Here is a 25,693-nt window from a genome sequence, read left to right as displayed (position 1 = left end):
TGTGTGTGTGTGTGTGTGTGTGTGTGTGTGTGTGTGTGTGTGTGTGTGTTTGTTTTTGAATAATAATTCAAAGCATGGTTTTTCTCTCTAGTGGAAGTATTAATAGTTTAATCATATTCAACCACCAGTTACTAAGTGTTACTTCATGAGGTACTAGGGATATGCCCATAAGATACAGTTCAATTTTCCAAAAGCTCATTCTGTTAGAACAGGAGATCGACAGACTTCTTAATAAAAGGCCAGATTGTTAATATTTTAGGATTAGTGGGCCTTATGGTCTCTTGTGATTATTCCGCTCTGTCATTGCAGCGTGGAAGCAGCATGGACCACACACAAATGAGTGAGCATGGCTCTGTTCCAGTCAGACTTTGCATATGGAACTTAAGTTTGGATTTCATGTAATTTTAATGTGTCATAAAATATTCTTCTTCTTTCAGTTTTTTTTCAACTATTTAAAAATGGAAAGAATATTCTTAGCTCACAGGTTGTAAAAATTGGACCAGCAGCCAGATTTGGTCCAGGGGCTGTAATTTTCTAACCCTAATTTTCATGTGAGGAACGGGGCACATAAGCTAATAATTGTAGAAGAGCATAATAAGTACAAAAACTTCATATGTCTGTGATGCAGTGCTGGCACAAAGCAGGATATTGATCACCTGGCTTGAGGGACTAGGGAGAGACCACATTCAGGCAATTTATGGTAAACAGCTTCCTCTCTTTTTCTTTTTCTTTCTTTAACATATGATAATTATAGAATAATCATATTGGAGAAAAAATTTTTATTTAAGCAGTGCAGGTCTTAGCTCTCTTCAGTTTCTGGGCCTGCTATGACAGTGATGTTAATTTTTAAGACCATATGGAGCCTAATGTTACATACATGTGCATACATGTACATGTTACTAGAACAGCTGGATAGTGTGAAGTTGTATGCCTAAAGGGACAGTAAATCCATAGGAAACAGAATTGTAGGGAATTGGTTAGAGTTTAACAGTATCGACTCTTCTAGACTGCCCCACGCTGAAGCTTCACATTTGTTGTTGGTGGTGGTTTGCTCGTTTTCCAGAAAGTTTCCTTTCCTGTTTTATCACCATTCTTTGAGATGGTATGGAGATTTTGGTATTAATTCCAGACTAAAACTTGTTACACTTTTTTTTTTAAGATTTTATTTTTTTATTTATTTGACAGAGATCACAACTAGGCAGAGAGGCAGGCAGAGAGAGATGGGGAAGCAGGCTCTCTCCGCCCAGCAGAGAGCCCGATGTGGGGCTCAGTCCCAGGACCTGAGATCATGACCTGAGCTGAAGGCAGAGGCTTAACCCACTGAGCCACCCAGGCACCCCCTGGTTACACTTTCTATTAACTTCTATAGTATCTTGTACATTTTCTTTTGTGGCATCCATCATGTTGTTTTTTTAACGTCTATTTTCCCATTTTCAGCTGTGAGCTCCCTGACAACATGGTTCATGTCTGCTTTAGTTACTGATTTTCATAGTAGGTTTTAAATGAACTTTTGTTGGATCATTGTACTAGAAGATTATATTGGTCATTCATTTCTCAATAGGATTATCTCTTCTGATGGTTCTGTTTACAATGTTATGACTATACTGATTTCCAGTAGTTTGAGAAGTAGAGTAAAACACAAGAACTTTAAGTATTAGGGTTAAAATTGTATTGAATAGTTTTATAAACTTTTTGTTTTGTGTATTTAATACACACACACACACACACACATCATAAAAGGAGTATTTATTGGAGCGCCTGGGTGCCTCAGTGGGTTAAAGCCTCTGCCTTCGGCTCAGGTCAAGATCCCAGGATCCTGGGACTGAGCCCCACATCGGGCTCTCTGCTGGGCGGAGAGCCTGCTTCCCCGTCTCTCTCTGCCTGCCTCTCTGCCTAGTTGTGATCTCTGTCTGACAAATAAATAAGTACAATCTCTTTTTTTTAAGTATTTATTGGCTTTGAATTTGTCTTTCAATAAATCTCTAGAATGGCTTTTTTCAAATTTGTTTCTTGGCAGTGGAAGCAGTGGAGGGAGTGGAAGTCGAGAAAACAGTGGAAGCAGCAGTATTGGCATTCCCATCGCCGTGCCTACACCTTCACCGCCCACTGTTGGGCCAGGTATGTTGTGTATTAACCTGTTGTAATATGTGCTAGAATTTATGAGCTGTATTATGAAAGTCTGAAATAGTTATATTAGATGAAATTTACTTATATTATTGTGATTGTTGCTAGAAGAAACGCTAATAACAAATTTAAGATTTTTAAGGAGATTCTCAAGGAGACATTAAGACTTTACTAGCTCTTTTTTTCTTACATAAAAGCATATTACATAACATTATTAAATAGTTTTTTGGCCATTTTTCTCTAGAAATACTTGACTTGGGCACTAGTCAAGAATGATATTTATTATTTCAAGAGCAAACCAGTAACTTCAAAGGATGAATGTCTTTAATATGAATATATACCAGTGAGTTGTTTTGTGGTTATTGTTTTGTTAATGCCAGTGAGTTTTGACATTGCTTTGTAGGCTGTTGTCTCAACTCTGGCGTCAGCTCGTTCTGTGACTTTACTGCATTTATGGATAATATTCCATACATAACTTCAGTAAAATGCCATGAATATAAAATGGGGTTAAAATAGGAAAAGTTTTTTACTCTTCAGATTATAGAAAATTTTAAGAAATCTTTGCAGAGTATTAAATTAGTCCCCCTTTTTTTGGGGGGGTAAATGAAATGACTGTAGTGCTAAAAATACATATTTAATAATCAAAACTGTTAGGAAAAATTCTTAGCTTCTCAAGGAGGTTGAAAAAGAAAAAACTGCTTATAAAAATGGCATATTTTACAATTAATGCAGATATGAACGCAGTGCCCTTTATACCTAGTAAAATGAATTCATATTCATTTGGTCATGCTTTACATATGGGTGTCTGTCTTTTTTTTTTTTTTTTTCCTCCCCTTTCCAAAACTTTGTACTTTCTTACTGTTTCAGAATGTTTAGTTCTCTTTCTTGTCCTCTGACTTGAATTATAAACTATTTTATTAGAAAACATTTCTGTCCCTCCTCCTTCTGGAGCTCCACCAGCACCACCTCTTCCACCACTTCTCCCAGGGAACCCTGTGATAGGTGAGACCGCATAACCCCTGGAGTGATCTCATTTACTTTTCGTATTCATAATAAACTCCCGCTGTTAGACTGCTGCCTTTTATAGCTATTAGGTTGTAGGTGGTAATACAAAGGTTTAAGTGTTAATCTAATTTACACTAATTTCTTCTGGTGAAAGGCCTCTGAAGTTACACAGTTAAATGTAAAATCACATTTCTCTGAAATGTGTAATGTTTTTATGCTTAATTTGTAACCAATTTCATGTGGTTTGTATTTGTTGCTTGTTTTGATTTCTTAAGGAAAATTACAGCAGAGATTGTTCAAAAAGATATTTTTAAATGAGTAATATTTTTTACATGAAACTTCATTTGGAACTTCCTGGTGTATACAGTCAAAGGATTGGGAAAAGATGGGGGGTGCAGGAGGAATTAAAATGGCAAGGAAAATGATGGTGCTCCTGAGGCTTTCCTGTGGATCACAGTGTGCAAAACTCTGATACAGCTCAGTACTTTTGGCATCTGGGATGCCAAGGAAAAAAAAAATTTTTTTCATCAGATACATTAAAATTTTTTCTAAATCAGAGGTGACTGGATTGAGCATATTTAGAATTCCAAATACACACATAATATGAAACTGTTCAGCCTGGAAATATACAAGAGCAATAATCCGGATAGAAATGGATAGTGAAACGTTTCAAATGACAGCTGAGTTTCAGGTTGGGTGAAATAAAGCTGTCTAGCCACATCTTTTCAAAGTATTAAAAAGGGGCAAAGGAGATAATAAAAAGAAGACCCTAATAATAAAAATTATTGCCAGAAAGCCCATCTGAAAAAAAGTCCCCAAGTTAGTTAATAATCAGGAAAATGAAAGTTAAAATCACAATGAGATTCTATTTTATATCCACCTTGTAAGTAGAAATGTGGAAGTTCATTAGTACTCAGTATTGATGAGTATGTGTAGTAACAGGAAAGTACACTGCTGGTGGAAGTTTATTAGTTGGTACTTTGGAGGGTAATTTGTTACCTAGTCAGGTTGAATAGGTTTCTGCCTTAGATGTAATAATTTCATTTCTAGATATTTACCATCAGAGTATGGGTTCTCAGAATATGGCTACAGGTCGAAGCTGAGATCCTTTTATGGAGTTTTTAGGGTCAGAACCATAGTCATAATAAAACTAATAATACTAAGATCTAGTTGCTTTTTTCATTCTCATATATAAGAATACAGTGGAAGTTTCCAGAGGTGTATGATTATGATAGATTCATTGAGTATACAAATTACAAATAAACATTTGTCAACTGTCACAGCAATGAATCTATCATAATCATACACCTCTGGAAACTTCCACTGTATTCTTATATATGAGAATGAAAAAGGCAACTAGATCTTAGTATTATTAGTATTATTATTATTTTAAAGATGTGTCATTTATAATTTCTATTAAAGTGATTACCTGTTGCTATAACCCACCTCTGCAAAAGCTCTTTGAGGTTCTCTAATTTTAAAGAGTGAATACTCAAACCATAAAATTTGAAAAACCACTGTCCTAGAGCAGTGGCTTTCGGAGTGTGATTCCAAGACCAGTGCATCATCATCACAGGGGAGCTAGTTAGAAATGTAAATTCTCAGATCCCATTCTAGACCTACTTTGAGGATGGGGGCTCAGCAGTCTGTATTACAACAAGCTCTCAAGGTGAAATTCTGATCAGTGCTGAAGTTTGAGAACCAATGTTTTAGAGAAACTCAGGAACCACATTTAGGAATGTTCACAATAGTAGCATTAATATTAGCAAAAATCCAGATGCAACCCAAATGTTTACTTATAATAGAATGGATAAATAAATTGTGGCATGCTCACATGCAAATAAAGAAAAAAATGGATGATACAATATTCACCAGGGATGAGTCTTAAATAAAAAAACAAAACAAAACAAGTCAGCAGCATGTATAATTACTCCATTAAAAGTTTGTAACTTCTCTGTGTATTGTGTATTGTTTAAGGTTACATATGTCTGTGATTTAAAAAAGGAAATAAGAAAGAATATTTAACACCTTTTGGGTTTTGGGATCCAGGAGGCACAAATGGGAAGCTTTGGTGATACTGGAAATACACTGTTGCATGGAGCTGGGTATTTATTGTATTTTTCTTTAAATTATATATAAAATATATATACAGATAAATTATATATCACTATTACATGTAATTATACATATTAATATATAACTATAATATTTCTGTATATAACATAATTATGTATATAAATCATATGCCCATTGGTATTATGATTTATTACATATAAAAAATAAATTCTGAAATAAGCATAGTTTGGAAATACTGAATGGTTGGTTTTCAGTTTTAAGATCAGCAAGGAAAATAACTTGGATTTCATATACTTTTTATATAAATCAGAAATAAAAGAATCACTTTACAGAGATCTCCATTAAAAACAGCTAAAGGTTTACCTCTTAGTTCTGTGGAAACCCTAGCTATCCAGAATTTCTTATTCATGAAGGCTCTTGAGTGGAGTATTATTCTTATTTTTATTTTTTATTTTTTTAAATTTATTTTTATTAACATATAATGCATTATTTGCTTCAGGGATACAGGTCTGTGATTCATCAGTCATACACAATTCATAGTGCTCACCATAGCACATACCCTTCCCAATGTCCATCACCCAGCCACTCCCTCCCTTTCATCCCTCTCCAGTCCAGCAACCCTCAGTTTGTTTGCTGAGATTAAGAGTCTCTTATGGTTCGTCTCTCTTTTTGGTTTCATCTTGTTTCGTTTTTTCTAGAGTATTATTTTAAAAATGTGTTTCTATTTAGAAAATGAACGTGGGGATGATTCAAATAATTAGTGACTGCCTGTGGCTCTGGGAACTCCAAAATGTTAAATTTATTAGCACTTTTTAAAATGAACAACCTCTGCTGTATGGTTTTATGTAATAACTTGTGTATGACCTCTAGGAGAGGCTAAATTATACAACTGAATGAAAATAAGCTAGTTTTACTTACTTAGTCTGCTTAGATGTTTGGGTGGGGCAAAGGGGCTAATATTAATCCTGAAGTTACTTTTGGAAAGTATGGTTAACTTTAGAGGCTTTGAACTTTATTAACCTTTTAAGTATTAAACTTTTGAAATGTTGGTAAAGATGATGTTGAATAAAATTTTCTGAACTGTTAGTGCTTTAGTCATTCTAGATATGGATGATAATAAAAGAAGAAGATTATTTTGGGTATAGGATGGGAAAAAGCCCTCCATGTATGGAGATAAGTAATGGATTTTCTACATAAAGCTGCTTTAAAATTGTAAAATTATTTTACAACATCTAAAATTATTTACAGTTTTGTCAGAAAAATTTAAGTGAAAGGGGAAGTATGTTCTTAAAAGTTTGGAGATACATAACAAATCAGATACTATATGTGCTTTGAAACTTGAAATTGTGCTTCTCATAAAAATGATTCTGCTAGCATATGTATTTGATTATAGCTGCTAACACAGTAGACGTTCACTTAAATATAGCAGTATAAGTTGAAAATATGCTAGCTTATGTATATTTTATAATTTAACCTGTGCTCCTAAAGATTTGGCAATGGAAAAGAAGCTTGTAAACCAACTGTTAATATATTCACATCTGAAAACCGATGTGTTCCATTTCAAATTACCTTTTGGTACTTATTTTGTTGGAGAGACATAGTTCACAGGTAAAACCTATATATTCTAAAATGATACAGGAAAAATTTTATATGTAAGATTAGCGAAATACCATTTGGGATTCTGCTAAATTACAAGGTTTAAGAATGTTACTTATTTTACTTTTGCAGCTTTCCACACAATATCTGTTTTTCCTTTTGTTTATAACTGCAGACAGCTCTTTGTGTTTTGTCTTCACTGTTCTCTTTATTTTGTGCTGTGGGCTTTGAGAAGCCGTAATACTTCTTACTGAGAGTCCTCCTCTCTTTGTGCTGCCATCCGAGGTCACATGTTGCTCAGATTCTTTGTTGGTTGCTTTTGACTAATGCTTTTCCGCAGCCCCGGGCTCAGCTCCTGGTTCGCAGTATGGCACAATGACCAGGCAGATTTCTCGACACAACTCTACCACTTCCTCGACATCTTCTGGTGGATACAGACGAACTCCCTCTGTGACTGCTCCATTTTCTGCTCAGCCTCATGTTAATGGAGGTCCACTTTATTCTCAGAATTCAAGTAAGCTTGTGCTTGGCAGGCGGACAGCAACAGTGGAGTTCCTTTTGAAGGAAATTATTTGAAGCTGTTGTTCTTGCCAGTGATAGACAACAATTGAAACCGTGCTATTTCATGTTTATTTTTGCTTTAGAAAGTCAGTCCTTGAATCCTTCCATTTTAAGAATTACCACTTATCACAAAAAATAATTGCTTATCACTTTCAAAAAAATTCAGATTTACTGAATATACTTACATACTAAAATTTAGCTGATGGTTTAATACGGTATTTTTATTACTATAAATAGAACTAGAGAAGAAAAATAGTGAAATTAAGCTGAGTTTATTTTTATTGGCATGTTTGACATACTTTAGTAGCAGTGAAAGAAAGAACATTGAAAATTTTTCTTTAGTACAATGAAATTGCTGGCTATCACTTTGAAGCTTGTTAACCTGTACTGAAATGAGTTCAAAACCATTAAAAACGTTTGTGATGCCTGCTTATTCTGTCTCTAATCACTGTAACACTGGGGAGGATTTTCTTCTGATTTCTTTCTCTTCGTGTCAAATTGCACATCTCAGCACTAACTGCAGTCAGTGTCTTTAAAGGCTTAAAGATATTTAAAGATGAGCAAATAGTTTCGGCATCTAATGGCAGGGAGTATGAATTGCTTAGGGTAATCATTAATTTCACTTTCCGTGTTAAGATGCTTAACTCAAAAAGGGAAAAACGTCTGACATGAGCCTGTTGCCCAGTATCACTGGCTTCAGGAGGCAAACACTGGACCTAGACTGGGGCACACTTTCTCATGTGGCGCTTGTAACTATTCTCTAGAGCTCGTGTTGTAGTAGTAACACAGCACTGAGTACTCCGTTTCCCTAAGAAGTTGGTTTTATTTATAACGCATGTTCCGAACATGTATTTTACAGCAGAGCTAGAGGAAAGTTCCCTTATTTATTTCCAGTGTAAATTTTAGAGTTAAAGATTGTGTTCTAGCAAAAAACTAAGAAATGAAAAACACTTGAGCAAAAATGTCAAAATTTACAGATAATCCCCAAATTTATGCAGTCCTTTTTCCAGACTAAAATTTTCATCCAGGCTACCTACCAAGAAACTTTACCTGTTAGAATTTTATCTCACATTTCCGCTGATTTCCTTTTCGTAATGAAAGGAAGCTAGAGTCTGAATATGCCATGGATTATCTGATTATTAGCCTCAGTAGTTTCGTGACCTCTTCATTTTTTTTTTCCATAATATGTTGTGTTTTTAGATCCCATCTTTATGTTCTTTATTTTTCTTTGCCTCGCTTAGATATTTAGTTCACTCTGCAAATAGGATTTTTGGTGACACTACCTAATTTGTGTAGTTTTCTTTCAGCAGTACTCAGTGGGTTCCTTATTCTCAAATAAGACCTTTTCATTACCAAGTGACTATATCTTTCAGATACTATAAAGGAAATTTGGATTCAAATTTTGAAAATATTAGGTGTCAAAATAACTATCCTTGAATCTGAGTTACTGTTGGTGTTGTAGTGGTAGTGGTAGTAGTGGTGGTTGCTGTAGTAGGAGGAGGAGGATGTACATGTTCTTAGTGTTCTGATGTGCATATTGTCCCTTCTGTCCAGACGTGGCGCTGGTGACTAGTATCTTCATAGCATAGCTTTTCTTTTTCTCTCTGTACTAACCAGCATGTCTAGTTACTAAGGGTTGTTTCTAAACAAATTTTTTAGGTTTGTGGGAGGTTTGTTTTGTTTTGAAATCAAAACTGTAACATTTTATTTATTTAAGAGCCTTCTACATCCAAAGTATCAGAATCAATGAGGACCGGTTTCATAGTGAATTGAATGTTAATTTTAGCCATATAATGAATATTAATGCAATTACATTGCTTTGGTAAGTTACTGCTGCTTTGAATACTGAACCTCTTTCAAATTTTTATGCTTACCAACAGAATCTATACAGCGGGTTAACTGAAACGACCTTTTGGTTAAATGGTCCTTGGGAACAAATAGATTGTTTTTCTCTGTCAATTTAGTGTCATGTTTTAGTGGCTGCCAGTGAACTGAATTTTGCAAAGTCAGTCCTGACTCTCTAAGCAATCTCTGGCAGTTACTGTCCTGCTAAAAATGAGACAAAATGATAAACTTACGAATGTTTACTTCGAGTTTGCTGTAGTTTTTAATACATTTGTTGCCCACGTGAGCATTTGATACCAATTCCCTATAAATTAGATCCTCTCCAGTAAGAAGTTGAAGTGTTTTCAGCTGCTCAGGGATTCGTTATAAATTACTTTAATGCAAATAATTGAGTATTTTCACCTGTTATGAGATCAGGTTTCCTATTTCGAACAGTGATAAAATGAAGAAGGTACTTTTGAAATAACTTACTGTGAAACTCGGTGAATAATTAATATGGTATGTGGAGCAGTCTTACTCCGTAGGAAATTTAGGAGGGATATCTTTACAAATAAAATTGTCACCTTAGAAAATACCTTGTTTTACAGTAACAAGGGTTTTTCCTGGAGAGCTATGTGTAAATTTAGATATATAATGGTTTTAAAGGAAACCTGTGATTAGTATGTCTTTATAACGGAATAAACGGCTATTCCATAACATATATTCCATAACATAACATATTTATTTATTTATTTATTTATAACATGGATTCTGATTTACAACATTACCTTAAAGCTAGATATTACCTGCTAGGTTATAGCGATATGGCAAAGACAAAATATCCTGGAAATATCGCTGTTACTCATTTTTTTAAAGTCTTTTTAGAATTCGAAAATTCATTACATGAAAATGAGTGTGATGGTAAACTTAAATGTTCCCCAAACAGTTAACATTAGGGTTAAATTAAATGTATTTTAAAAAAAATTAACCAGTTGGCTAAGCAACAACTCCGTTTAGGTTGGCTGGTGGGAACTGAAGTTGAAGAAGGTTCTGCAGGTTTTTTGTTTTTTGTTCTGTTTTGTTTTGTTTCATTTGCAAACTGTTCTTTGCATACTTATGTTTGTGGTCCTTGTAACTGACTTCTGCTTTTTGTTTGTTTCCTTTTCTTTCCTTTATCTGTTTTACTTCCCCCACACTGTGTTGTCGCCACCAGTATCTATTGCTCCACCCCCTCCCCCTATGCCTCAGTTGACTCCACAGATACCTCTCACAGGCTTCGTGGCCAGGGTGCAGGAAAACAGTAAGTTCGGGAAAACTGAGCTGTGAAAGAGTAGAGGCTGTTTCCTTATAGCATGCATGGCTGATGAGTCATCATTTTCTTACTTTTATTGAGAAGCTAATCTTATCTTGAAAACAGGTGCAGATACGTTTTTGAAACTGAAGAGCACGGTCTTCAGTTTTTTCTCTCGTGTGCATGATTACTGACCCATATAAATTTCAAGACTGCAACTTTCTTATGTTATTTACATGATCTAAAACATGAAATCTGATATTTGCGATTCTTAAGGAAAGCCTAGTGAAACATAAAAATTCAAATTGTATGAAAACTACCAGCTTCCAATAGTTATTAGGGGAGTTAGAAGACATTTTGTATTCTGTTGCCAGCAAATTTCTTAAGCATATAGAAAATTAAAATATGAGATTAAATTTATTACACATTGGGGGCAGGGATTTTTTCCCCTTTAGTTACATAAAAATTTTAGTGAAAGCTTTGTAAAAGCCTCAGATTTTTATACAGAAATAACTTTGAACCTATATAAAAGTTTGTTGTTACATTAAGAGTGAATCTGCAAGAATAAGTAATTTATATCCAGGTTATCCATTTGAGTGTGATACTGGCAAGCCCTTTTCTGTTTTGGCTACATGCAGGCCTGTGAGGAATATTTCTGAATACGCACATCTCATGCTTTCAGGTCTTCTTACAGACATGTCAGTTTAATGACTTTTGGAAATTCTTTTGAATACATGGATTTGATTAGGATAGAGTAGTCTATATTACTGCCTAATTACCTTGAGGTTCCGGACGATGTATAATCCTAACTGCACGATCAGAGTGAGTGTTGACAAAATAAAAAATACCACCATTACTGAATTATACTAGGCCAGAGTAGCTGTTGAGATTAAGATGGCAAGGTGGTCTAATAGTGATTTACTTCATTTGGGATCATTGCCATGCAAATAAATTTTAGAATGGTTTGAACAAATGTGTAACCCACATGACTACCCCATCCTCCAGGAGAATACAGTGTGGCAAATTCCATTGTTCAACTTTTGCTGACCCTGTTGTGTAATTCTCCACATTTCTTCCCTTCCTTCAGTTAAATAATTGTTTATTCAGTGTTAGGCTCTAAGACAAAGTTTCTGCCTTTAAGAACCATATATGATTGAATGGGCTTTTTATAAGATGTAATTCCAAAATGTTGAAATTTCTGAGTGTCCTTATTGTTAGCATTCGTTTGAAAACTCTAATATGTTTGACTTATATAAAAACTTTGACTTATATAAAAAAGTGAATCTTATTTTTTGAAAAGAACTGAATAAGGGTAAATTGCTGGTCCTTAATGCTGTAAGAGTTTTAAAAACTTGAGCAGCCTTATAGTCAATGGGAGGATACTTTAAGATAGCCATAATAAACATCCATTTAGTGGGACCAAAGCATATTGACTAGTATTTTGGTAAGTTTTTTAAAAAAAGATTTTATTTATTAAAGAGAGGAAGAGTGAACATGTGAGAGACGGAGAGCCTAAGCACCCCAGCGGGAGGAGAGGTAGAGGGAGAGAGAGATGCTGGACCCCCCTCCCCCCGACCGCCCCTACTACTGTTAAGCAGGATGCCTGATCCCAGCACTCTGGGATCATGACTTGAGCTGAAGGCAGATGCTTAACCGACTGAGCCACTCAGCCCCCCCCCCCCCCTTTTTTTAAATAGAAATTCAGTATTAATGTATGTAATTCTGGACACGCATGGTTTTTGCTAAAGAAGACTATGGTACTGTATTATTTTAGTTCTTTTCCCCAGACTTACAAAGTGGAATCACTTACTCTCCTTGCACTGCAGAATGTGCAGCTTTATTTAGGATCTATTTTCTTTGAAAGCATGTTAGGAAGATTGATTATAAACTATGTATCAGTATCTTACATATTTTATGGAGTACGAATTCTGTGCTCTGTTAAATATGCAGTTTCCTGTGGCAGTTAGCCTACTAAATGTGCTTCAGTTTAAGACATGAGCCCCTGAAAGAGTTCATGTGTTTACATCTGTGTACGATTAACATCAGGAAGCATTTTTGAACTAATTATGTGCGGTGCTAGACAAAGGATGATGCATAGAGCATAAGATTGAGTAGACCTCTGCTCTTGTGTATATATAATTTGGAGATAAACCAGTGTAGATTCATGGCAGTTGGACATGAAGACAGTTGAGTGAAAACATGAAACTGGTAAGTTATGTATATGAGTAAATGCAATTTAGGGATTCAGGCAAACATAATTTATACCTTAAGCCAAATTGAGGATAGGAGCTGTGGCTCTTTGATGTTAGGGTGGATTCATACCCATTTTCTTCTCCTCAGTAATACTATAGAAGCTTTGTGGAGAAGGTAAGGGCAAAAATAAATGGACCCAAGTGTTTGATGGAAAAAGACCTGCTTGATAGCTATCAAAATGAACATCACTACACGGGGTTTGTTTTCTCATAGTCTTCCTCGTCCCCCGACAGGATCAAATAAAAAAACCACAGAATTGAAGTGGTTGTGGAAGTAGGGCTGTTATCCACAGGTGTTCTAAATCTGGATCCCTTGGTTATAGTCTCAGCACGTTATTCCAAATAGGGTGGAGTAAGCTTTAAAACCTGTATTACAAAGAGATTATGACTGCATGCTTTGATCACATAAATAGCCCCAGAAATTGGCATTTGAGTTAGTATGTTGGTATTCTGAATTTCTCCCCTGCAGATATTATAGAATTCCTTATATCAGTTTATGTCAAAACATTTTCATGTCCTTTTAACTTTCAAAGAAATTTGTGGATCAGAATTTTGAATTAAGAATTATTTGTGTGTTCTGTGTTTGAATTCCTTAATATTGGGAGCACTTGTTACCTGGTGTCATAGTAGTTCAGTGAGCATAGTTCTAGCCTGACATTTTCTCATTTCACTGTTCGATTACATAAATCACACACATACATGTACAACACCCATCTACAACTTGAGGTATGAGTCATTATTATTGGTTTGCATGATGTAAGTTCCTTTTTGTTTGTTTGTTTGTTTTTAATTACATCTTCCTGCAACACTTTAAGAATTTTTATTGTGGATGTATTCTTAGAAAATTTCCCCCATTCCATGCTCAAGTTTTACTAGCAATAATGCAAAAATTCTTAGCTTGCTTTCTGCATTTAAAATGTTGATTATGGATTATAGATATTTTAAAAAATATTCAGTGAGATTTTTGTATTAGCTTCTAATTATTCACTTTCTAATTTAATTTCTCTGGTTAAAATTTAAATAAAAGAATAGAAAGCCTACACATAGAAGCAGACCTGATACTGCCAACTTTTTTCTTGATTAAAATAGACAAAAATAAATATCCACCCACTGGAGGCTTACTTCTGGGGAACTAAAAGACAACTAAAAGCTGAAATTAGGGACCTGAATGTGCACAGGGAGTGGTTATCGAATCCTAAATGTGATGGTATACATAATACTTACAGTAGTCCAGATGAGAAATGTGACATAAGGCTTGTTTAAGGAGGTGGGCTAACTAAAGGGCGACATTTGTTCTGACCCAAGCCTTGGAGTAAGGAAACTTTTTTACTCTTGTAATCCTTATAAAAAGAGACATTGTCTCCTAACCTCCTGCATTCATTAATTTGTAGCACTTCCTAATACTCTAATTTTTAGCTCATTTTATTACTGCAAAATTATTCTCACAAGTAGTAGAAGCTCTAACACACCAAGCTTTTGTTTCTAATCATTGCATGTTTTATTATAGTGCATGCTGTATACAAATTAGAGCTTTACTAAATTCTTTTAACTTATGAATTTTCATTTATTCTGATTTTTGATTCAAATCAATTATCTGAATTCTTTTAGTTGCTGATAGTCCCACTCCACCGCCACCGCCTCCCCCAGATGACATTCCCATGTTTGATGACTCTCCGCCTCCGCCACCACCTCCTCCAGTGGATTATGAAGATGAAGAGGCAGCAGTAGTTCAGTACAGTGATCCGTATGCAGATGGGGATCCTGCCTGGGCCCCCAAGAATTATATTGAGAAAGGTAAGGTACAGTCATCATTGAGTTGAGGTAAAGAAAGTTTAACCTACCTACAGAATTTGAGAGCTGTAAAGAACATCTAGTCCATGTTTCTCAACCCTTTGAATAGGTTTACCAGCCAGCATAATTTAGTTAAGCCTTATTTCCTGTACATTTCCAATATAAAGGGATGCTCTATCTTTATTTTTGAAGTTAAAAATACGTTATGATGTTAGATGTGGTTTTTCAAATGACATAGGCTTCCATCTGGAGATGAACTTGCCTGTTTGCATTTTATAGATGATAAGGCAGAGAAATGAGTTACATGACTTATGACTTACTTAAAGGAGTTAAATGACTTACTAAAGCTACACAATTAGTAAAGACTTAAAACAAAATTTCTAAGCTCTTAAAAAGAGAAACCTTTCATATCTAAATATCTTAAAATAAATTGGGACTATCATGAGAAGGAGCCTCAATTAAAAAGTTTTCAGTTGGGGTGCCTGGGTGGCTCAGTTGGTTAGGCAACTGCCTTCAGCTCAGGTCATGATTCTGGAGTCCCAGGATCGAGTCCCACATCGGGCTCCCTGCTCAGCAGGGAGTCTGCTTCTCCCACTGACCTCTCTCCTCTCATGCTCTCTCTCTCTCAAATAATTAAAAAAAAAAAAAAAAAGTTTTCAGTTAGTTGATCTTGTAAAAGAGAAGATAATCACTAGAATTTCATTTCATGAAATTATGTATAACTTTAACATCCAAATTTGTCAAAATAACCTGACATTCACTATAATTTATGCATTAAGAAAACCATGGTAAGAAAGAAATCCCGTTTTTAGAGAATTATTTGCTTTTTTTCATCCAGCTCTGTGTTGTTTTAAAATCTGTGTTTGTCGAGTTTTGAAAATGCTTGTAATGTAGTTTAAAAGCACATTGGATTGCTTTCGAAACACATTCCCTCGCACTGGCCTTTACTCGGTTCACTGACGTTAAACAAGTAGCTGTAGCTCGAGACCACAAGCACTCTCCTGTGCCGGCTTTGAATACATGGCTAAAAGGGAATTTGCTGTTTTCCTTTTGTGTATATATTTGTGTGTTTGTGTGTGTAAATTTTTTGAGTAGAGTTGACACACAGTGTTATATTTGTTTCAGGTTTACAACATATGATTCAGCTTCTCTGTAGGTTATGCTGTGCTCCCCACAAGTGTGGCTGCCATCTGTCACTGTACAAGCTACTAAAATACCATTGACTACACTCTCTACGCTGTACCTTTTTAAATATTTTCCAACAGTGAATATTCTACATACTGTTCAGGAAATCTTGAATATATTCTCTACTTTATGTTTAGGTTCTCCTCTGCCTTTAAATAGAGATAGGTGGTGGTTATATTGAGGTTGATAAACTTACATAGTCTTGAGTTGTGTACCTTTATTTCCTGGTTTGGAAAAGCAAATTTAACTTTAAATTGGGATTAATATGGAACTAATAAAAATGGATAAATTTAAAATGATACAGTGGTTAAGACACTTGGCAATAGAGCAGGATGACAAAATGTCTTTACGAGTTGAAATAATAGTCTTTAGTGGTCATCACACATTTTGTAAAAGACCAGGTAATATTGTTAACTTTTTAAACATAATTAACACAGCAGCATTCTCTTCAGGTGTACAACATAATAACTTGACACGTTTGTATTACAAAAATGAAATATTTTTTACTTTGCCAACCATACAGTCTCTTCTTTCACAGCTACTTAGTCCTACTCTTGCAGCCCTTAAGCAGCCATAGAGAGTACTTAAGTGAGCGGATGTGTCCATGTTCAGATAAAACGAAGGTTTAATAAATTACAAAAAAAGCAATGGTTTGGATTTGGCCAATGGCCATTGTTGGCTGATCTGTAGTCTATGTCAGAGAGTTGAGATTTAGAGGATTATATTTAAAGTCTTTTTAAATAGTCCTCTTTATAATCACAAGATGAATTAAGATGGTTTAATAGAAATTTCCCTGAATGTATTAATCAACAATATGACATGAATGTTCCAAAAGCCAAATTCTTAGAGTACATTAGTTGAACTGTGAGCTATATATACACAATGTATACATATATATATATAAAATATAGGTATATATACCAATCTGATCATATCCATTTATATTACACTACACATTATATCTACTTTTGAGTACCACATTTTAAGATCGTGCAAATTGGAATGTCAAGAGGAGAGTATCAGCAGACAAAATAGCTAGGAAGTGCACCTATAATGTGAAACAGTTGAAAGCACTGTTTCTAAGTTGAGGAGAAGATTGCAGGGGAACTAGGTAGCTGTCTTCAAATTTTTATCATGTAGAAGTAGGAGTTTAGCTCTTTGTATGAGTTAGGATTCTGGAGAGTGGAGTGGACATTGAATTGTTAATGATTAAGTACTCAGCAGTAAGGATTATTGTATGAGAGAATATATATATGCATTGGGTAGGGGAAGTTGGGTACGACTAGGATTCATTTACAGAAGGACTTGGGTTCAGTACTGTTACCAGCTCTTTGTCTAAGTGGAACTAAAACCATGAGGAAAAAAAAGCTTTCATTCTGCTGACTAACTTTGAGGGCATCAGGTTTTTGTCAAGATCAGTCTGAAAGTTCTCTACATACCCAAACTCTAATGTATTGTGACAGTGAATACAAAGAAATTAATGTTACCAAAGCTAATAAATAATAAATGACAGATTAATTAGTAGTATGTTAACTAAGTTATTACAGTATTTTCCTTACTAATGATTTTCTAGTAATCACTCCGTTTTCTTGAATGGTTATGTAGCCAAAAGTAATAACAGGATAATTATTTATTTATTTATTTATTTTAAAAAAATTTATTTATTTATTTGTCAGAGAGAGAGAGGGAGAGAGAGTGAGCACAGGCAGACAGAATGGCAGGCAGAGGCAGAGGGAGAAGCAGGCTCCCTGATGAGCAAGGAGCCCGATGTGGGACTCGATCCCAGGACGCTGGGATCATGACCTGAGCCGAAGGCAGCTGCTTAACCAACTGAGCCACCCAGGCGTCCCAGGATAATAATTTAGTACTATTTATTCTGTATGTTTTTGGGTTTTTTGGAAACTGGATAGGTCAGTGACCTTTAACTATGATTCTGCTGCAGAATTAAAATGCAGGAGAAAGAACTTGAGCTTACTTAATACGGTTTTGTAAAGGGGGAAAAAAAGGTTGCCTATTTTAAATTTTGTGAATGGTGCTATGGATCGGTACTTTAGGTCTCTTCCTTATTTATAATTCACTAATTCAGAAGGAGAAGTTACTTTTCTCAGGGGAAAAGCAAGTTCCAAAATATCTTAAGTGCCCTAAGCAGTGTTTTAAGAAAAAAGATAACACGAAGTAATGAACATCCCTGACACATACCATTTCACATATACTGGAAAATTACATATAACTTCAGAACTATCAGGCTATAAAGGCAGAATGAAGGAACAGTTAAATTTATAAACCTGTTTGGAAGACTAGTAATGTTTTGATGACTGTCTTTTCCACAGCACTGTTCATAAAGGAAGTGACCATTTTGAACTCAAAATAATCAAAACCAGAGAATTGGAAACCGTTCTCTACGTCTTAATTAATGGGTCTTTGCTCACCTATTTCCCCCTTTAAAAAATATCCCGTTGACCTTTAACATATGTAAATACTCTTTTAAACAATCTAGGTATGGCTCCATAAATTACATGCATATTTTCTGTGGATGAGTAGGATGAGATTGACCTCCCAGGATATGCATAATTTCCAAATTAGGTTGGGTTGTTACCTGATTTACTGATTAGCTCTGTAGCTTTGCCCACTACCTATTTTGGAAAATGGTGTTTTGCAATGGTTGGCACTTAGTTGATTTTTGAACAATTGAAACATCTAATAAATATGAAAATTCAGGGATCTTTCCTGGATAGATTGGTTGGAACTGTGGACTTCTCTCTAGCCAAGTTGTCAGTTTGGTCCTACCATCACGCCAGCGATTGAGGAACATGGCTGGCCACTGACTTAACCTGTTTTTACCAATGTAAGAATTAACAGTATTTGTACAAATGGTTGGTTTTGCTATACTATCGATTTAACTGGCATTGCATTTAAAAATTCAGTTAAATGTTGGAAATAGTGCACTTACCATGGCATTTCCACTGTTCTTTCCATAGTTGTGGCAATATATGATTATACAAAAGACAAGGATGATGAGCTCTCATTTATGGAGGGTGCAATCATTTACGTAATAAAGAAGAACGACGACGGCTGGTATGAAGGGGTCTGCAATCGAGTAACTGGTCTGTTCCCTGGGAACTATGTTGAATCAATCATGCACTATACTGATTAAATCTTTTGCTTTTAAAGTAGGTGGTTCTTATTACTCAGTCATACTGTGGGACTATTATGGTTAACAGAATTGTCTTAAAATGTTTTAAAATGTGCCCATACTTTCAGGACATGCTGTTTTATTGATATAACTGAATGTCTACCTGTAAGCATACATCTTTGAGGCAGTTTGTGAATTGCTAAACAGCAATTTATACAAGAGGCTGTCTGTAACTGATTATGCTTATGTGCTTACTTACACAGTTAACTTTATGACCAGCTTAAGTATTCTGGGGGTGTGGGGTATAATATTTAACAAATCATGATTCAGATTGTACCATTACATGTTCAGTGCAGCATGGTTACTAACGCTATGTCAGACTAATATTAAAATCAGAAAATTTCAATCCTGGTGCTGGTCATACTTTTTGTTTAGACTTTCTCATTCTTGAAATATGCTATTTGTTTAAAGCATGCACACAAATTTATGTATTGAAATATACTTAAAAAAATCCAAGATGCTTCCAATTTGTGTAATACTTACTTGGAGTACTCGTACTTCGGTCTCTTGAAATGAATTGAGTCTCTAAGGTCTCCATGTGAAACAAAACAAAGGGTTATCTGTAATGTTGTAATTTGTACCTAAGTTTTTTAATGAGTGAATTTGCATTATAAATTTTTTCCATTCATAAATACATAAGTGAACCAAAGGTTTTTGTCCTTTCCTTCACTGGTTTGCTTTTAAAATAAATAAATAAATAAATGAATAAATAAATGAATAAATAAATAAAGATACTGATTTATTGCAGAATTATGGTTCTATTTTCTCAATATATTAACTTGGAAAAAAAATATTAGCCTTATCTCAACCTGTCCCAATGGCAGTGACTGATTTGTGCAGATTTAAAATCTGAGATGGGTATTTACAAGTCAATCTGCTGAATTCCTTTTTTAAAGTAACTTTTTCAAAGCTAAGAAAATGTGTTAAAGTATGCACATTCTGTAAGTAAAATTCTTAAGGACTGCCGTATCAGTCCCTTCGGTTTTCCAGTGGATTGTTGTATACTGGGTTCAATGAAAGGAAATATCTTTTACATGTTGTTTTTGTAGAAGTGGGTGCAATTGACTTTTGAATAGGCGCTATTTAATCCATTACCTGGCACTAGCAACATAAAAATGTTTTAAGAAAATAATTCGAAAAAAGGTGGATCATATATAATCAGTGAACGGGGAATATACCTGACCAACAGATTTATATTGTCTTTTGAAACAATTGAAATGCAACACATGCACTTTGTGTGTCTCCTCTTAATTTAAGGGAAGGTTAGAGGGATGTTTTTTTCTTACCTTGTGTGTAATTCAATATTGCCTAGGATATTAAAGTAGAGCACTCAAGAAGTGTGGGTTTCTGTGTATTGAGGATTTGTTTGGATTTCAAATTACAGTTACGTACTGGGCGTTACAGACGTGTAACAGCATAGTAAATGGTAAGACTAGTGCAGAACATTTATTTCTGAAAATTAAAGGCCATTATTGCTACCAAATCAATGTGACTGTTGTATATGCATTTTGCCTTTGTTAATTTTAAACATGATTTCAGTTATCACTAGTGATCAGCTAGCAACCTTTTTCATTTTTTCAAGTGGAATGTTCTCTTAATTTTGTATATAACCTGTTGTCTAAATTTTATGTACAGTCTTTTATAATAAACCATTCTCCTCTATGAAATTTTGGATACTGTTAAAATCTAATGTGGATTGAAATGTAGACTTCACATTTTTTGCGACCTTTACTCCTATGGTGAAACACGATAAAGCATTTGAATTTTAACATTGATTATTTATTTGTGTAATGGCTTTACATGTGGATCTTAACAGTGTAAACAATACCACATATAACCATCAAGATACCTCGATTAGAATTTACAGACCTAGAGTGACAGATTCGGATGGTTTAATTACATTTAAAAAGTTTTCTGAAAAATTTGCCAATAAAAAAAAATTGCCCATCAATAACGTTGAAATGATTTTTTGAAATGATTTTTGGTTACCTGCACATGAAGCAAAGAATATTTCACACAATTCTTTAGGCACGGTCTGGTGGAATAGCTGCCAGAAGCAGCAGAAAGAGTTGTCATTTCTCTCTCGTGAGGACAATTTCTGAAAGCTGTATGAGGGCATCTCTTTCTGGGGATGGTCGAAGTTTACTGATCTCTCGTACTGCTTCGTGGCAGTACCGCTGCGCGAGGTAGGTGGTTTGCTGCACACCGTCACTCTGGTGGGTAAAGAACAAAAGAGGACAGACGCCTCACTCTCTGCTCAGCTCTTAAATTCTTGCTGTGACAGTTAAAATGTCTCTGTCGTGATCCAGTGCTGTCTCTCCCTCCCAGCTCATCATTCCAGCTTCCATGCCTACTGCGTTGAGGCACTTTCTTCAGATGGAAGCACATTTGTATTGAATCAGCGTGCAAAGCAACTAACTCATTAATTTCAAATAGCCACCTACTTTCCCTTAAGTATTCGATTTTTAAGTGATAAAAGTATAAATCTAAAAAACAAACATATACATAATAAAGCACAAAGGATGGAGGTCAACAGTTCCCTTCTTCTACGGACCCCGGCTTTACCTGCTGGTTTTAAGGTCTTAATTAGCAACTTCAGTCATTATCTATTGCCTTTGTGCTGAGAAAGGTGAGGCTTTAGCCCAGCCGCCCTTCGCCTCCTGAGTCAGTAATTCTGTTCCCATCTTCAGTTCTTCTATTACTTGTGTCATCATGTCACACCAGCTACTTCCTTTATCGCAAGGGTACCAGTGTTCCCCTTCTTTAACACTACAGAGATCTGCATTCTCCTCTGGAGCCACGTTTTTATGTTGGTTCTAAAAGCTGAACGTTCATAAAACACTGTTTCCATGATGTACATATGTTTACTACAGAATCAAGTCATGTACTGTCACTTCATTTCCTTCCCCGTCACTCCAAGCTCACGAGCCCACTGCCATCCGGAGTAGAATATTCCTGACGTCACTCTGAAAGGCCTCCGATTTTCTGTACTTTACTGATACAAAATAGGATGCATTTTATTTTGCTTTACCTTAGTATACCAAATCCCACTTTTGAATGTCACTGCCTGATCTTTCTACCGCCTTCATCATCCTCTTTGTTGCTTAGACGGCCCGCCTTCGGCCGCACCCGCTGCCGTCCCCGCAGGCTTCTGTCGGCTGCAGCCCGTTCCGCTGGTGTGAGAGCTCACAGCTTTCACGGTCTTGGGGTTTCCATGTTACTAAAATACATCCACGGATAACCCTATAGTGTAAGTGGGAGGAGGACTTAACTCAGTGAATGGTTTGAAAGGATATAGGATTCTAGCTTTAGAATGTTTCCTCCTCATTCGAAGGCCTTACCTACTGCCTCGTAGCGTCCAGGGTTTTTGCTGTGCACCAGCCAGTTCTGAACTCTTCTCCTGACCACTCTTTTCATTTTCTTTTTGGATTCTCTTCCTGAAACGCCTGTTACCTCATCGTACTGATCCTCGCAAAGTTTTTCTCATTTTATTCTCTTGCTGTTTATGTTTTTAAGGATTTGTTCATGTTAGAACCCTCCTCTGGAGCTACTTTTTCACAACCACTTAGAATTCTTTGAGCTTGTACTTAATTTTTTTTTTTTTTTAAATACCTTATTCCATGGATACGGTATTTTTTCACCCCCCAATTTATATTTTTCCCTGAGTATTTGTTTATCTTGGTCTCATTCACCAAACTTTGCATCAGTGGGTTTAGTAATTCTACTAAGTAAATCCTAGTTGTTACTAAGTAAATCCTAGTTGTTCATTCACATTTAATGAAGGAATAGGGACTAGGAAGGAGCTCTGGGTGAAGGGAATTAGGATTTAGAGGTCTTCGGAGAATTTAAGAGAACATTCTTGTACCTTTCTAAATGCACGTCTGTCGAGGCTTGCTGGATCTTCGTCACTGTTTTGCTAAAAGCGACAGTTAACTGCCCCTCTTTGCAGTCCCACTTCCCACTTCAGCCTTCAGGAATTCTGACAGCAGAGCCTCTCCCAGGTACATCACCTCTTTATCAGCTACAGTCCTTCTCCTGAGTTTTGAACAGTACTGCCAGACTACCCTCCAGAGAGGTGGGATAGCACATTCTGATGCTTAACAGTATGAGACTGAAGAGAAACACATCCTTTGGAGGGGGTCTTGCTTTTTGGAAATCTGCAAGGCAATGATTTGAAGGACTGCACTGGCCATAGATCGGACCACACATTAGCTCACTAAAAACCACTCACCCATCTCATTCATTAGATCTACTGGCTCCAAATAACTTTGGGTTTAGATTTTGGAAAGAGTTCATTCTTGAAAGACAGTTATTGAAAAGTGAAAATACGCAAAAAGATCTGGCTTCCTCTGGAAAGTTCTGAGGATATGTGCAGTATATCTGAAAAAAGCGGACAGCCCCGAAGGCGAAACAGTCTTGCCTCTGTGGGTTCTTGAGTGACCACTGATGGCAGTTCTAGGACAGACCAGGGATGGCCCACACTGAGGTGACGGCTGTGAACACCCAATAACCTGGTGGTGGCAAAGGTAAGCTGGCACCAGGAGGCCTGCCGGGGGGCCTGCAGGGCAGCGGTGCTGCTGGTGGATTTGGGGAAGACTGCTTCAAACCAGCGGGGCTCAGCCCATATGACACATTAGAATCACTTGGATAGAGGCGCCTGGGTGGCTCAGTGGGTTAAGGCCTTTGCCTTCGTCTTGGGATCCCGGGGTCCTGGAATCGAGCCCCGCGTCAGGCACTCTGCTCGGCGGGAAGCCTGCTCCCCCCGCCTCTCTGCCTGCCTCTGCCTGTCTGTGACTCTGTCAAATAAAAAATCTTGAAAAAAAAAAAAATGACTTTGGTAGCTTTAAAAAAGTCCTAATGTCCAAACCTTACCCAAGACCACTTAGTCTTCAGAAAGAGTTCTAGAAGAATAAAGAATCATACAAGTTTCTCTTCCTCAGTTTTTGTCAAGTCAACAATTGACCACACTTGGTCTTGCATCTAAAATTTGTTCTGTTATTTGGTTAAAGAACTCTGCTGCACTGTACCTGCTCCTGCCTTTTTTCTTCGTAAAATAATCTTATCTGGGGAGCGCCTGGGTGGCCCAGTGGGTTGGACCTCTGCCTTTGGCTTGGGTTGTGGTCTCGGGGTCCTGGGATCGAGCCCCGCATCGGGCTTTCTGCTCAGCAGGGAGCCTGCTTCCCCCCACCCCCCTGTCTCTGCCTACCTGTGATCTGTCAAATAAATAAATAAATAAAATCTTCAAAAAAAGATCTTACCTGTAATACATATTGTCGAGCTCTGTCCACATCTCCTGGCAAACTGAACCGTCTCATTATCATAGCATTCATTTCTGGGAACTAGCCATGAAGAAAGAAAATATTTATTGATCTTGTGAGAATCAAATGTTCTAACACTAAGTTTATAACAACAGGAAAAAACAAAAAGGTGATTAAATGTTTAGATGGTTTGGGGGCGGGGGTAATAAATTGTAGCAATTAAAGAAGCAGAGCTAAGAGAGACATCCGTCTTCCATGCCCAGGGCCGAGCGGATGCTCAGGAGAAGCAGCTGCTGATCCTTGTTCATTCTGGTGTTCTTTCTATTCTAGTCTTGGGTCCAACACTGAGTAAGAACGAACAAGCTACATCCCTAAAATCTCCTTACCGCCCTCTCTAAGAGTTCTCAAGCTTTACACTGCACCAGAATCACGAGAGGCCTGCTGGGCCACTCCTTCAAGTTTCTTGATCAGTAGGGATGGGGCCTGAGCATGCATTTCTAGCAGATTCCCGGATGATGCGAATTCTGACATTCTGAGAAGCAGTGGCCCAAGATGAGGGTGGGAATTAAGCATTCTACTTTTAGTGCTAAGCTGAGTGACACTTGGAAGCCACTGAGGTGTCTGAGCGGAGGGTATTACGAGCAGAGGGTGCTCAACGTTGGCTGCACACTAGAGTCAGTGGGGAAGCTTATGGTTGCCTGGATCTGCTCCCAAGGATGCGGATTCTGCTGGCGGGGGCGGGGGCGGGGGCGGGGTCTGGCCTGGGCATCAAGATTTCAAAAGCACTCCAGGTGTTTTTAATGTGCAGCCAAGTTTGAGACCCACTGAATTAGAGGAGGCAGAGAGGCCCGTCACGTTACTGTAGTGGATTATAAAGAAGACCAGAGTTAAGCTGTGGCACTAAGAAAAGGAAACAGGTACAATGAAGACAACCTACGCTCTGCAGGAGGGAGCAACAATTCAGGAGAATTGTCACCATTAACAACCAGGAAGTCAGGACACCAGATCCCTTCATTTTCTCGACTAGTCAGAGCCCTAGTCCTGGAGCCTCCATAGTTGAGTGAGCTCTGTCACCTGTGGGTCCTAACCTCCTCCTCAGTGTCGTGAGGGAGCTTAAGCAAATGAGCGGACACCCGTTAGCCCTAACAGCTTCTGGTTCCATGACATAAGAGGTAAGATATGTTTGGTTCTGGACACATCAGTGCTTACAGCAGTTGCCAGATTTTCCCTGGCAGTGAGCCTGAAGTTGTTGTCCTGTAACCACCATCACGGTATTAGTAATCCTAGAAGAAAAAATAGGGCACACATAGAAAAACCTCAACCGGATGATGACAGATGAAGAATTAAGAGTTCCTTTCAGAGTCAAGTATGTGTCAGAACAAAGTTCTAAACACGCAGAGGCGGGGCGCCTGGGTGGCTCAGTGGGTTGAGCCGCTGCCTTCGGCTCAGGTCATGATCCCGAGGTCCTGGGATCGAGTCCCGCATCGGGCTCTCTGCTCTGCAGGGAGCCTGCTTCCCTTCCTCTCTCTCTGCATGC

The 25,693-nt window shown here is 36.9% G+C and overlaps 2 protein-coding genes across 17 annotated transcripts in view; one reads left to right on the top strand and one right to left on the bottom strand.

Moving 5' to 3' along the window:
• Positions 1-20,849, top strand: part of LOC111139700 (abl interactor 1) — a 122,514-nt gene extending 101,665 nt beyond the window's left edge. For 3 of the 12 annotated variants that reach the window (XM_022492041.1, XM_022492040.1, XM_022492039.1), the window contains 3 exons: positions 2,018-2,118; positions 14,338-14,523; positions 18,684-20,849. In XM_022492041.1, coding sequence (XP_022347749.1) covers positions 2,018-2,118; positions 14,338-14,523; positions 18,684-18,859 — 463 coding nt within the window. In that variant the 3' untranslated portion in view covers positions 18,860-20,849. Of the gene's footprint in view, positions 1-2,017; positions 2,119-3,045; positions 3,127-7,141; positions 7,316-10,399; positions 10,487-14,337; positions 14,524-18,683 lie in introns of all 12 variants that reach the window. The other 9 variants (XM_022492032.1, XM_022492031.1, XM_022492035.1 and 6 more) reach the window with 7 other exon arrangements.
• LOC111139701 (decaprenyl diphosphate synthase subunit 1) overlaps positions 20,828-25,693 on the bottom strand; it is a 54,810-nt gene continuing 49,944 nt past the window's right edge. For 4 of the 5 annotated variants that reach the window (XM_022492044.1, XM_022492042.1, XM_022492045.1 and 1 more), the window contains 2 exons: positions 24,157-24,237; positions 20,882-21,111 (listed from right to left, as the gene is read on the bottom strand). In XM_022492044.1, coding sequence (XP_022347752.1) covers positions 20,971-21,111; positions 24,157-24,237 — 222 coding nt within the window. In that variant the 3' untranslated portion in view covers positions 20,882-20,970. Of the gene's footprint in view, positions 21,112-24,156; positions 24,238-25,693 lie in introns of all 5 variants that reach the window. The other variant, XM_022492043.1, reaches the window with a different exon arrangement.

The sequence above is a fragment of the Enhydra lutris genome, unplaced genomic scaffold, assembly GCF_002288905.1.
Source record: "Enhydra lutris kenyoni isolate GAN:26980312 unplaced genomic scaffold, ASM228890v2 scaffoldscaffold113, whole genome shotgun sequence".
Classification (NCBI taxonomy): domain Eukaryota; kingdom Metazoa; phylum Chordata; class Mammalia; order Carnivora; family Mustelidae; genus Enhydra; species Enhydra lutris.
This window is presented reverse-complemented; position numbering and strand designations above follow the sequence as displayed.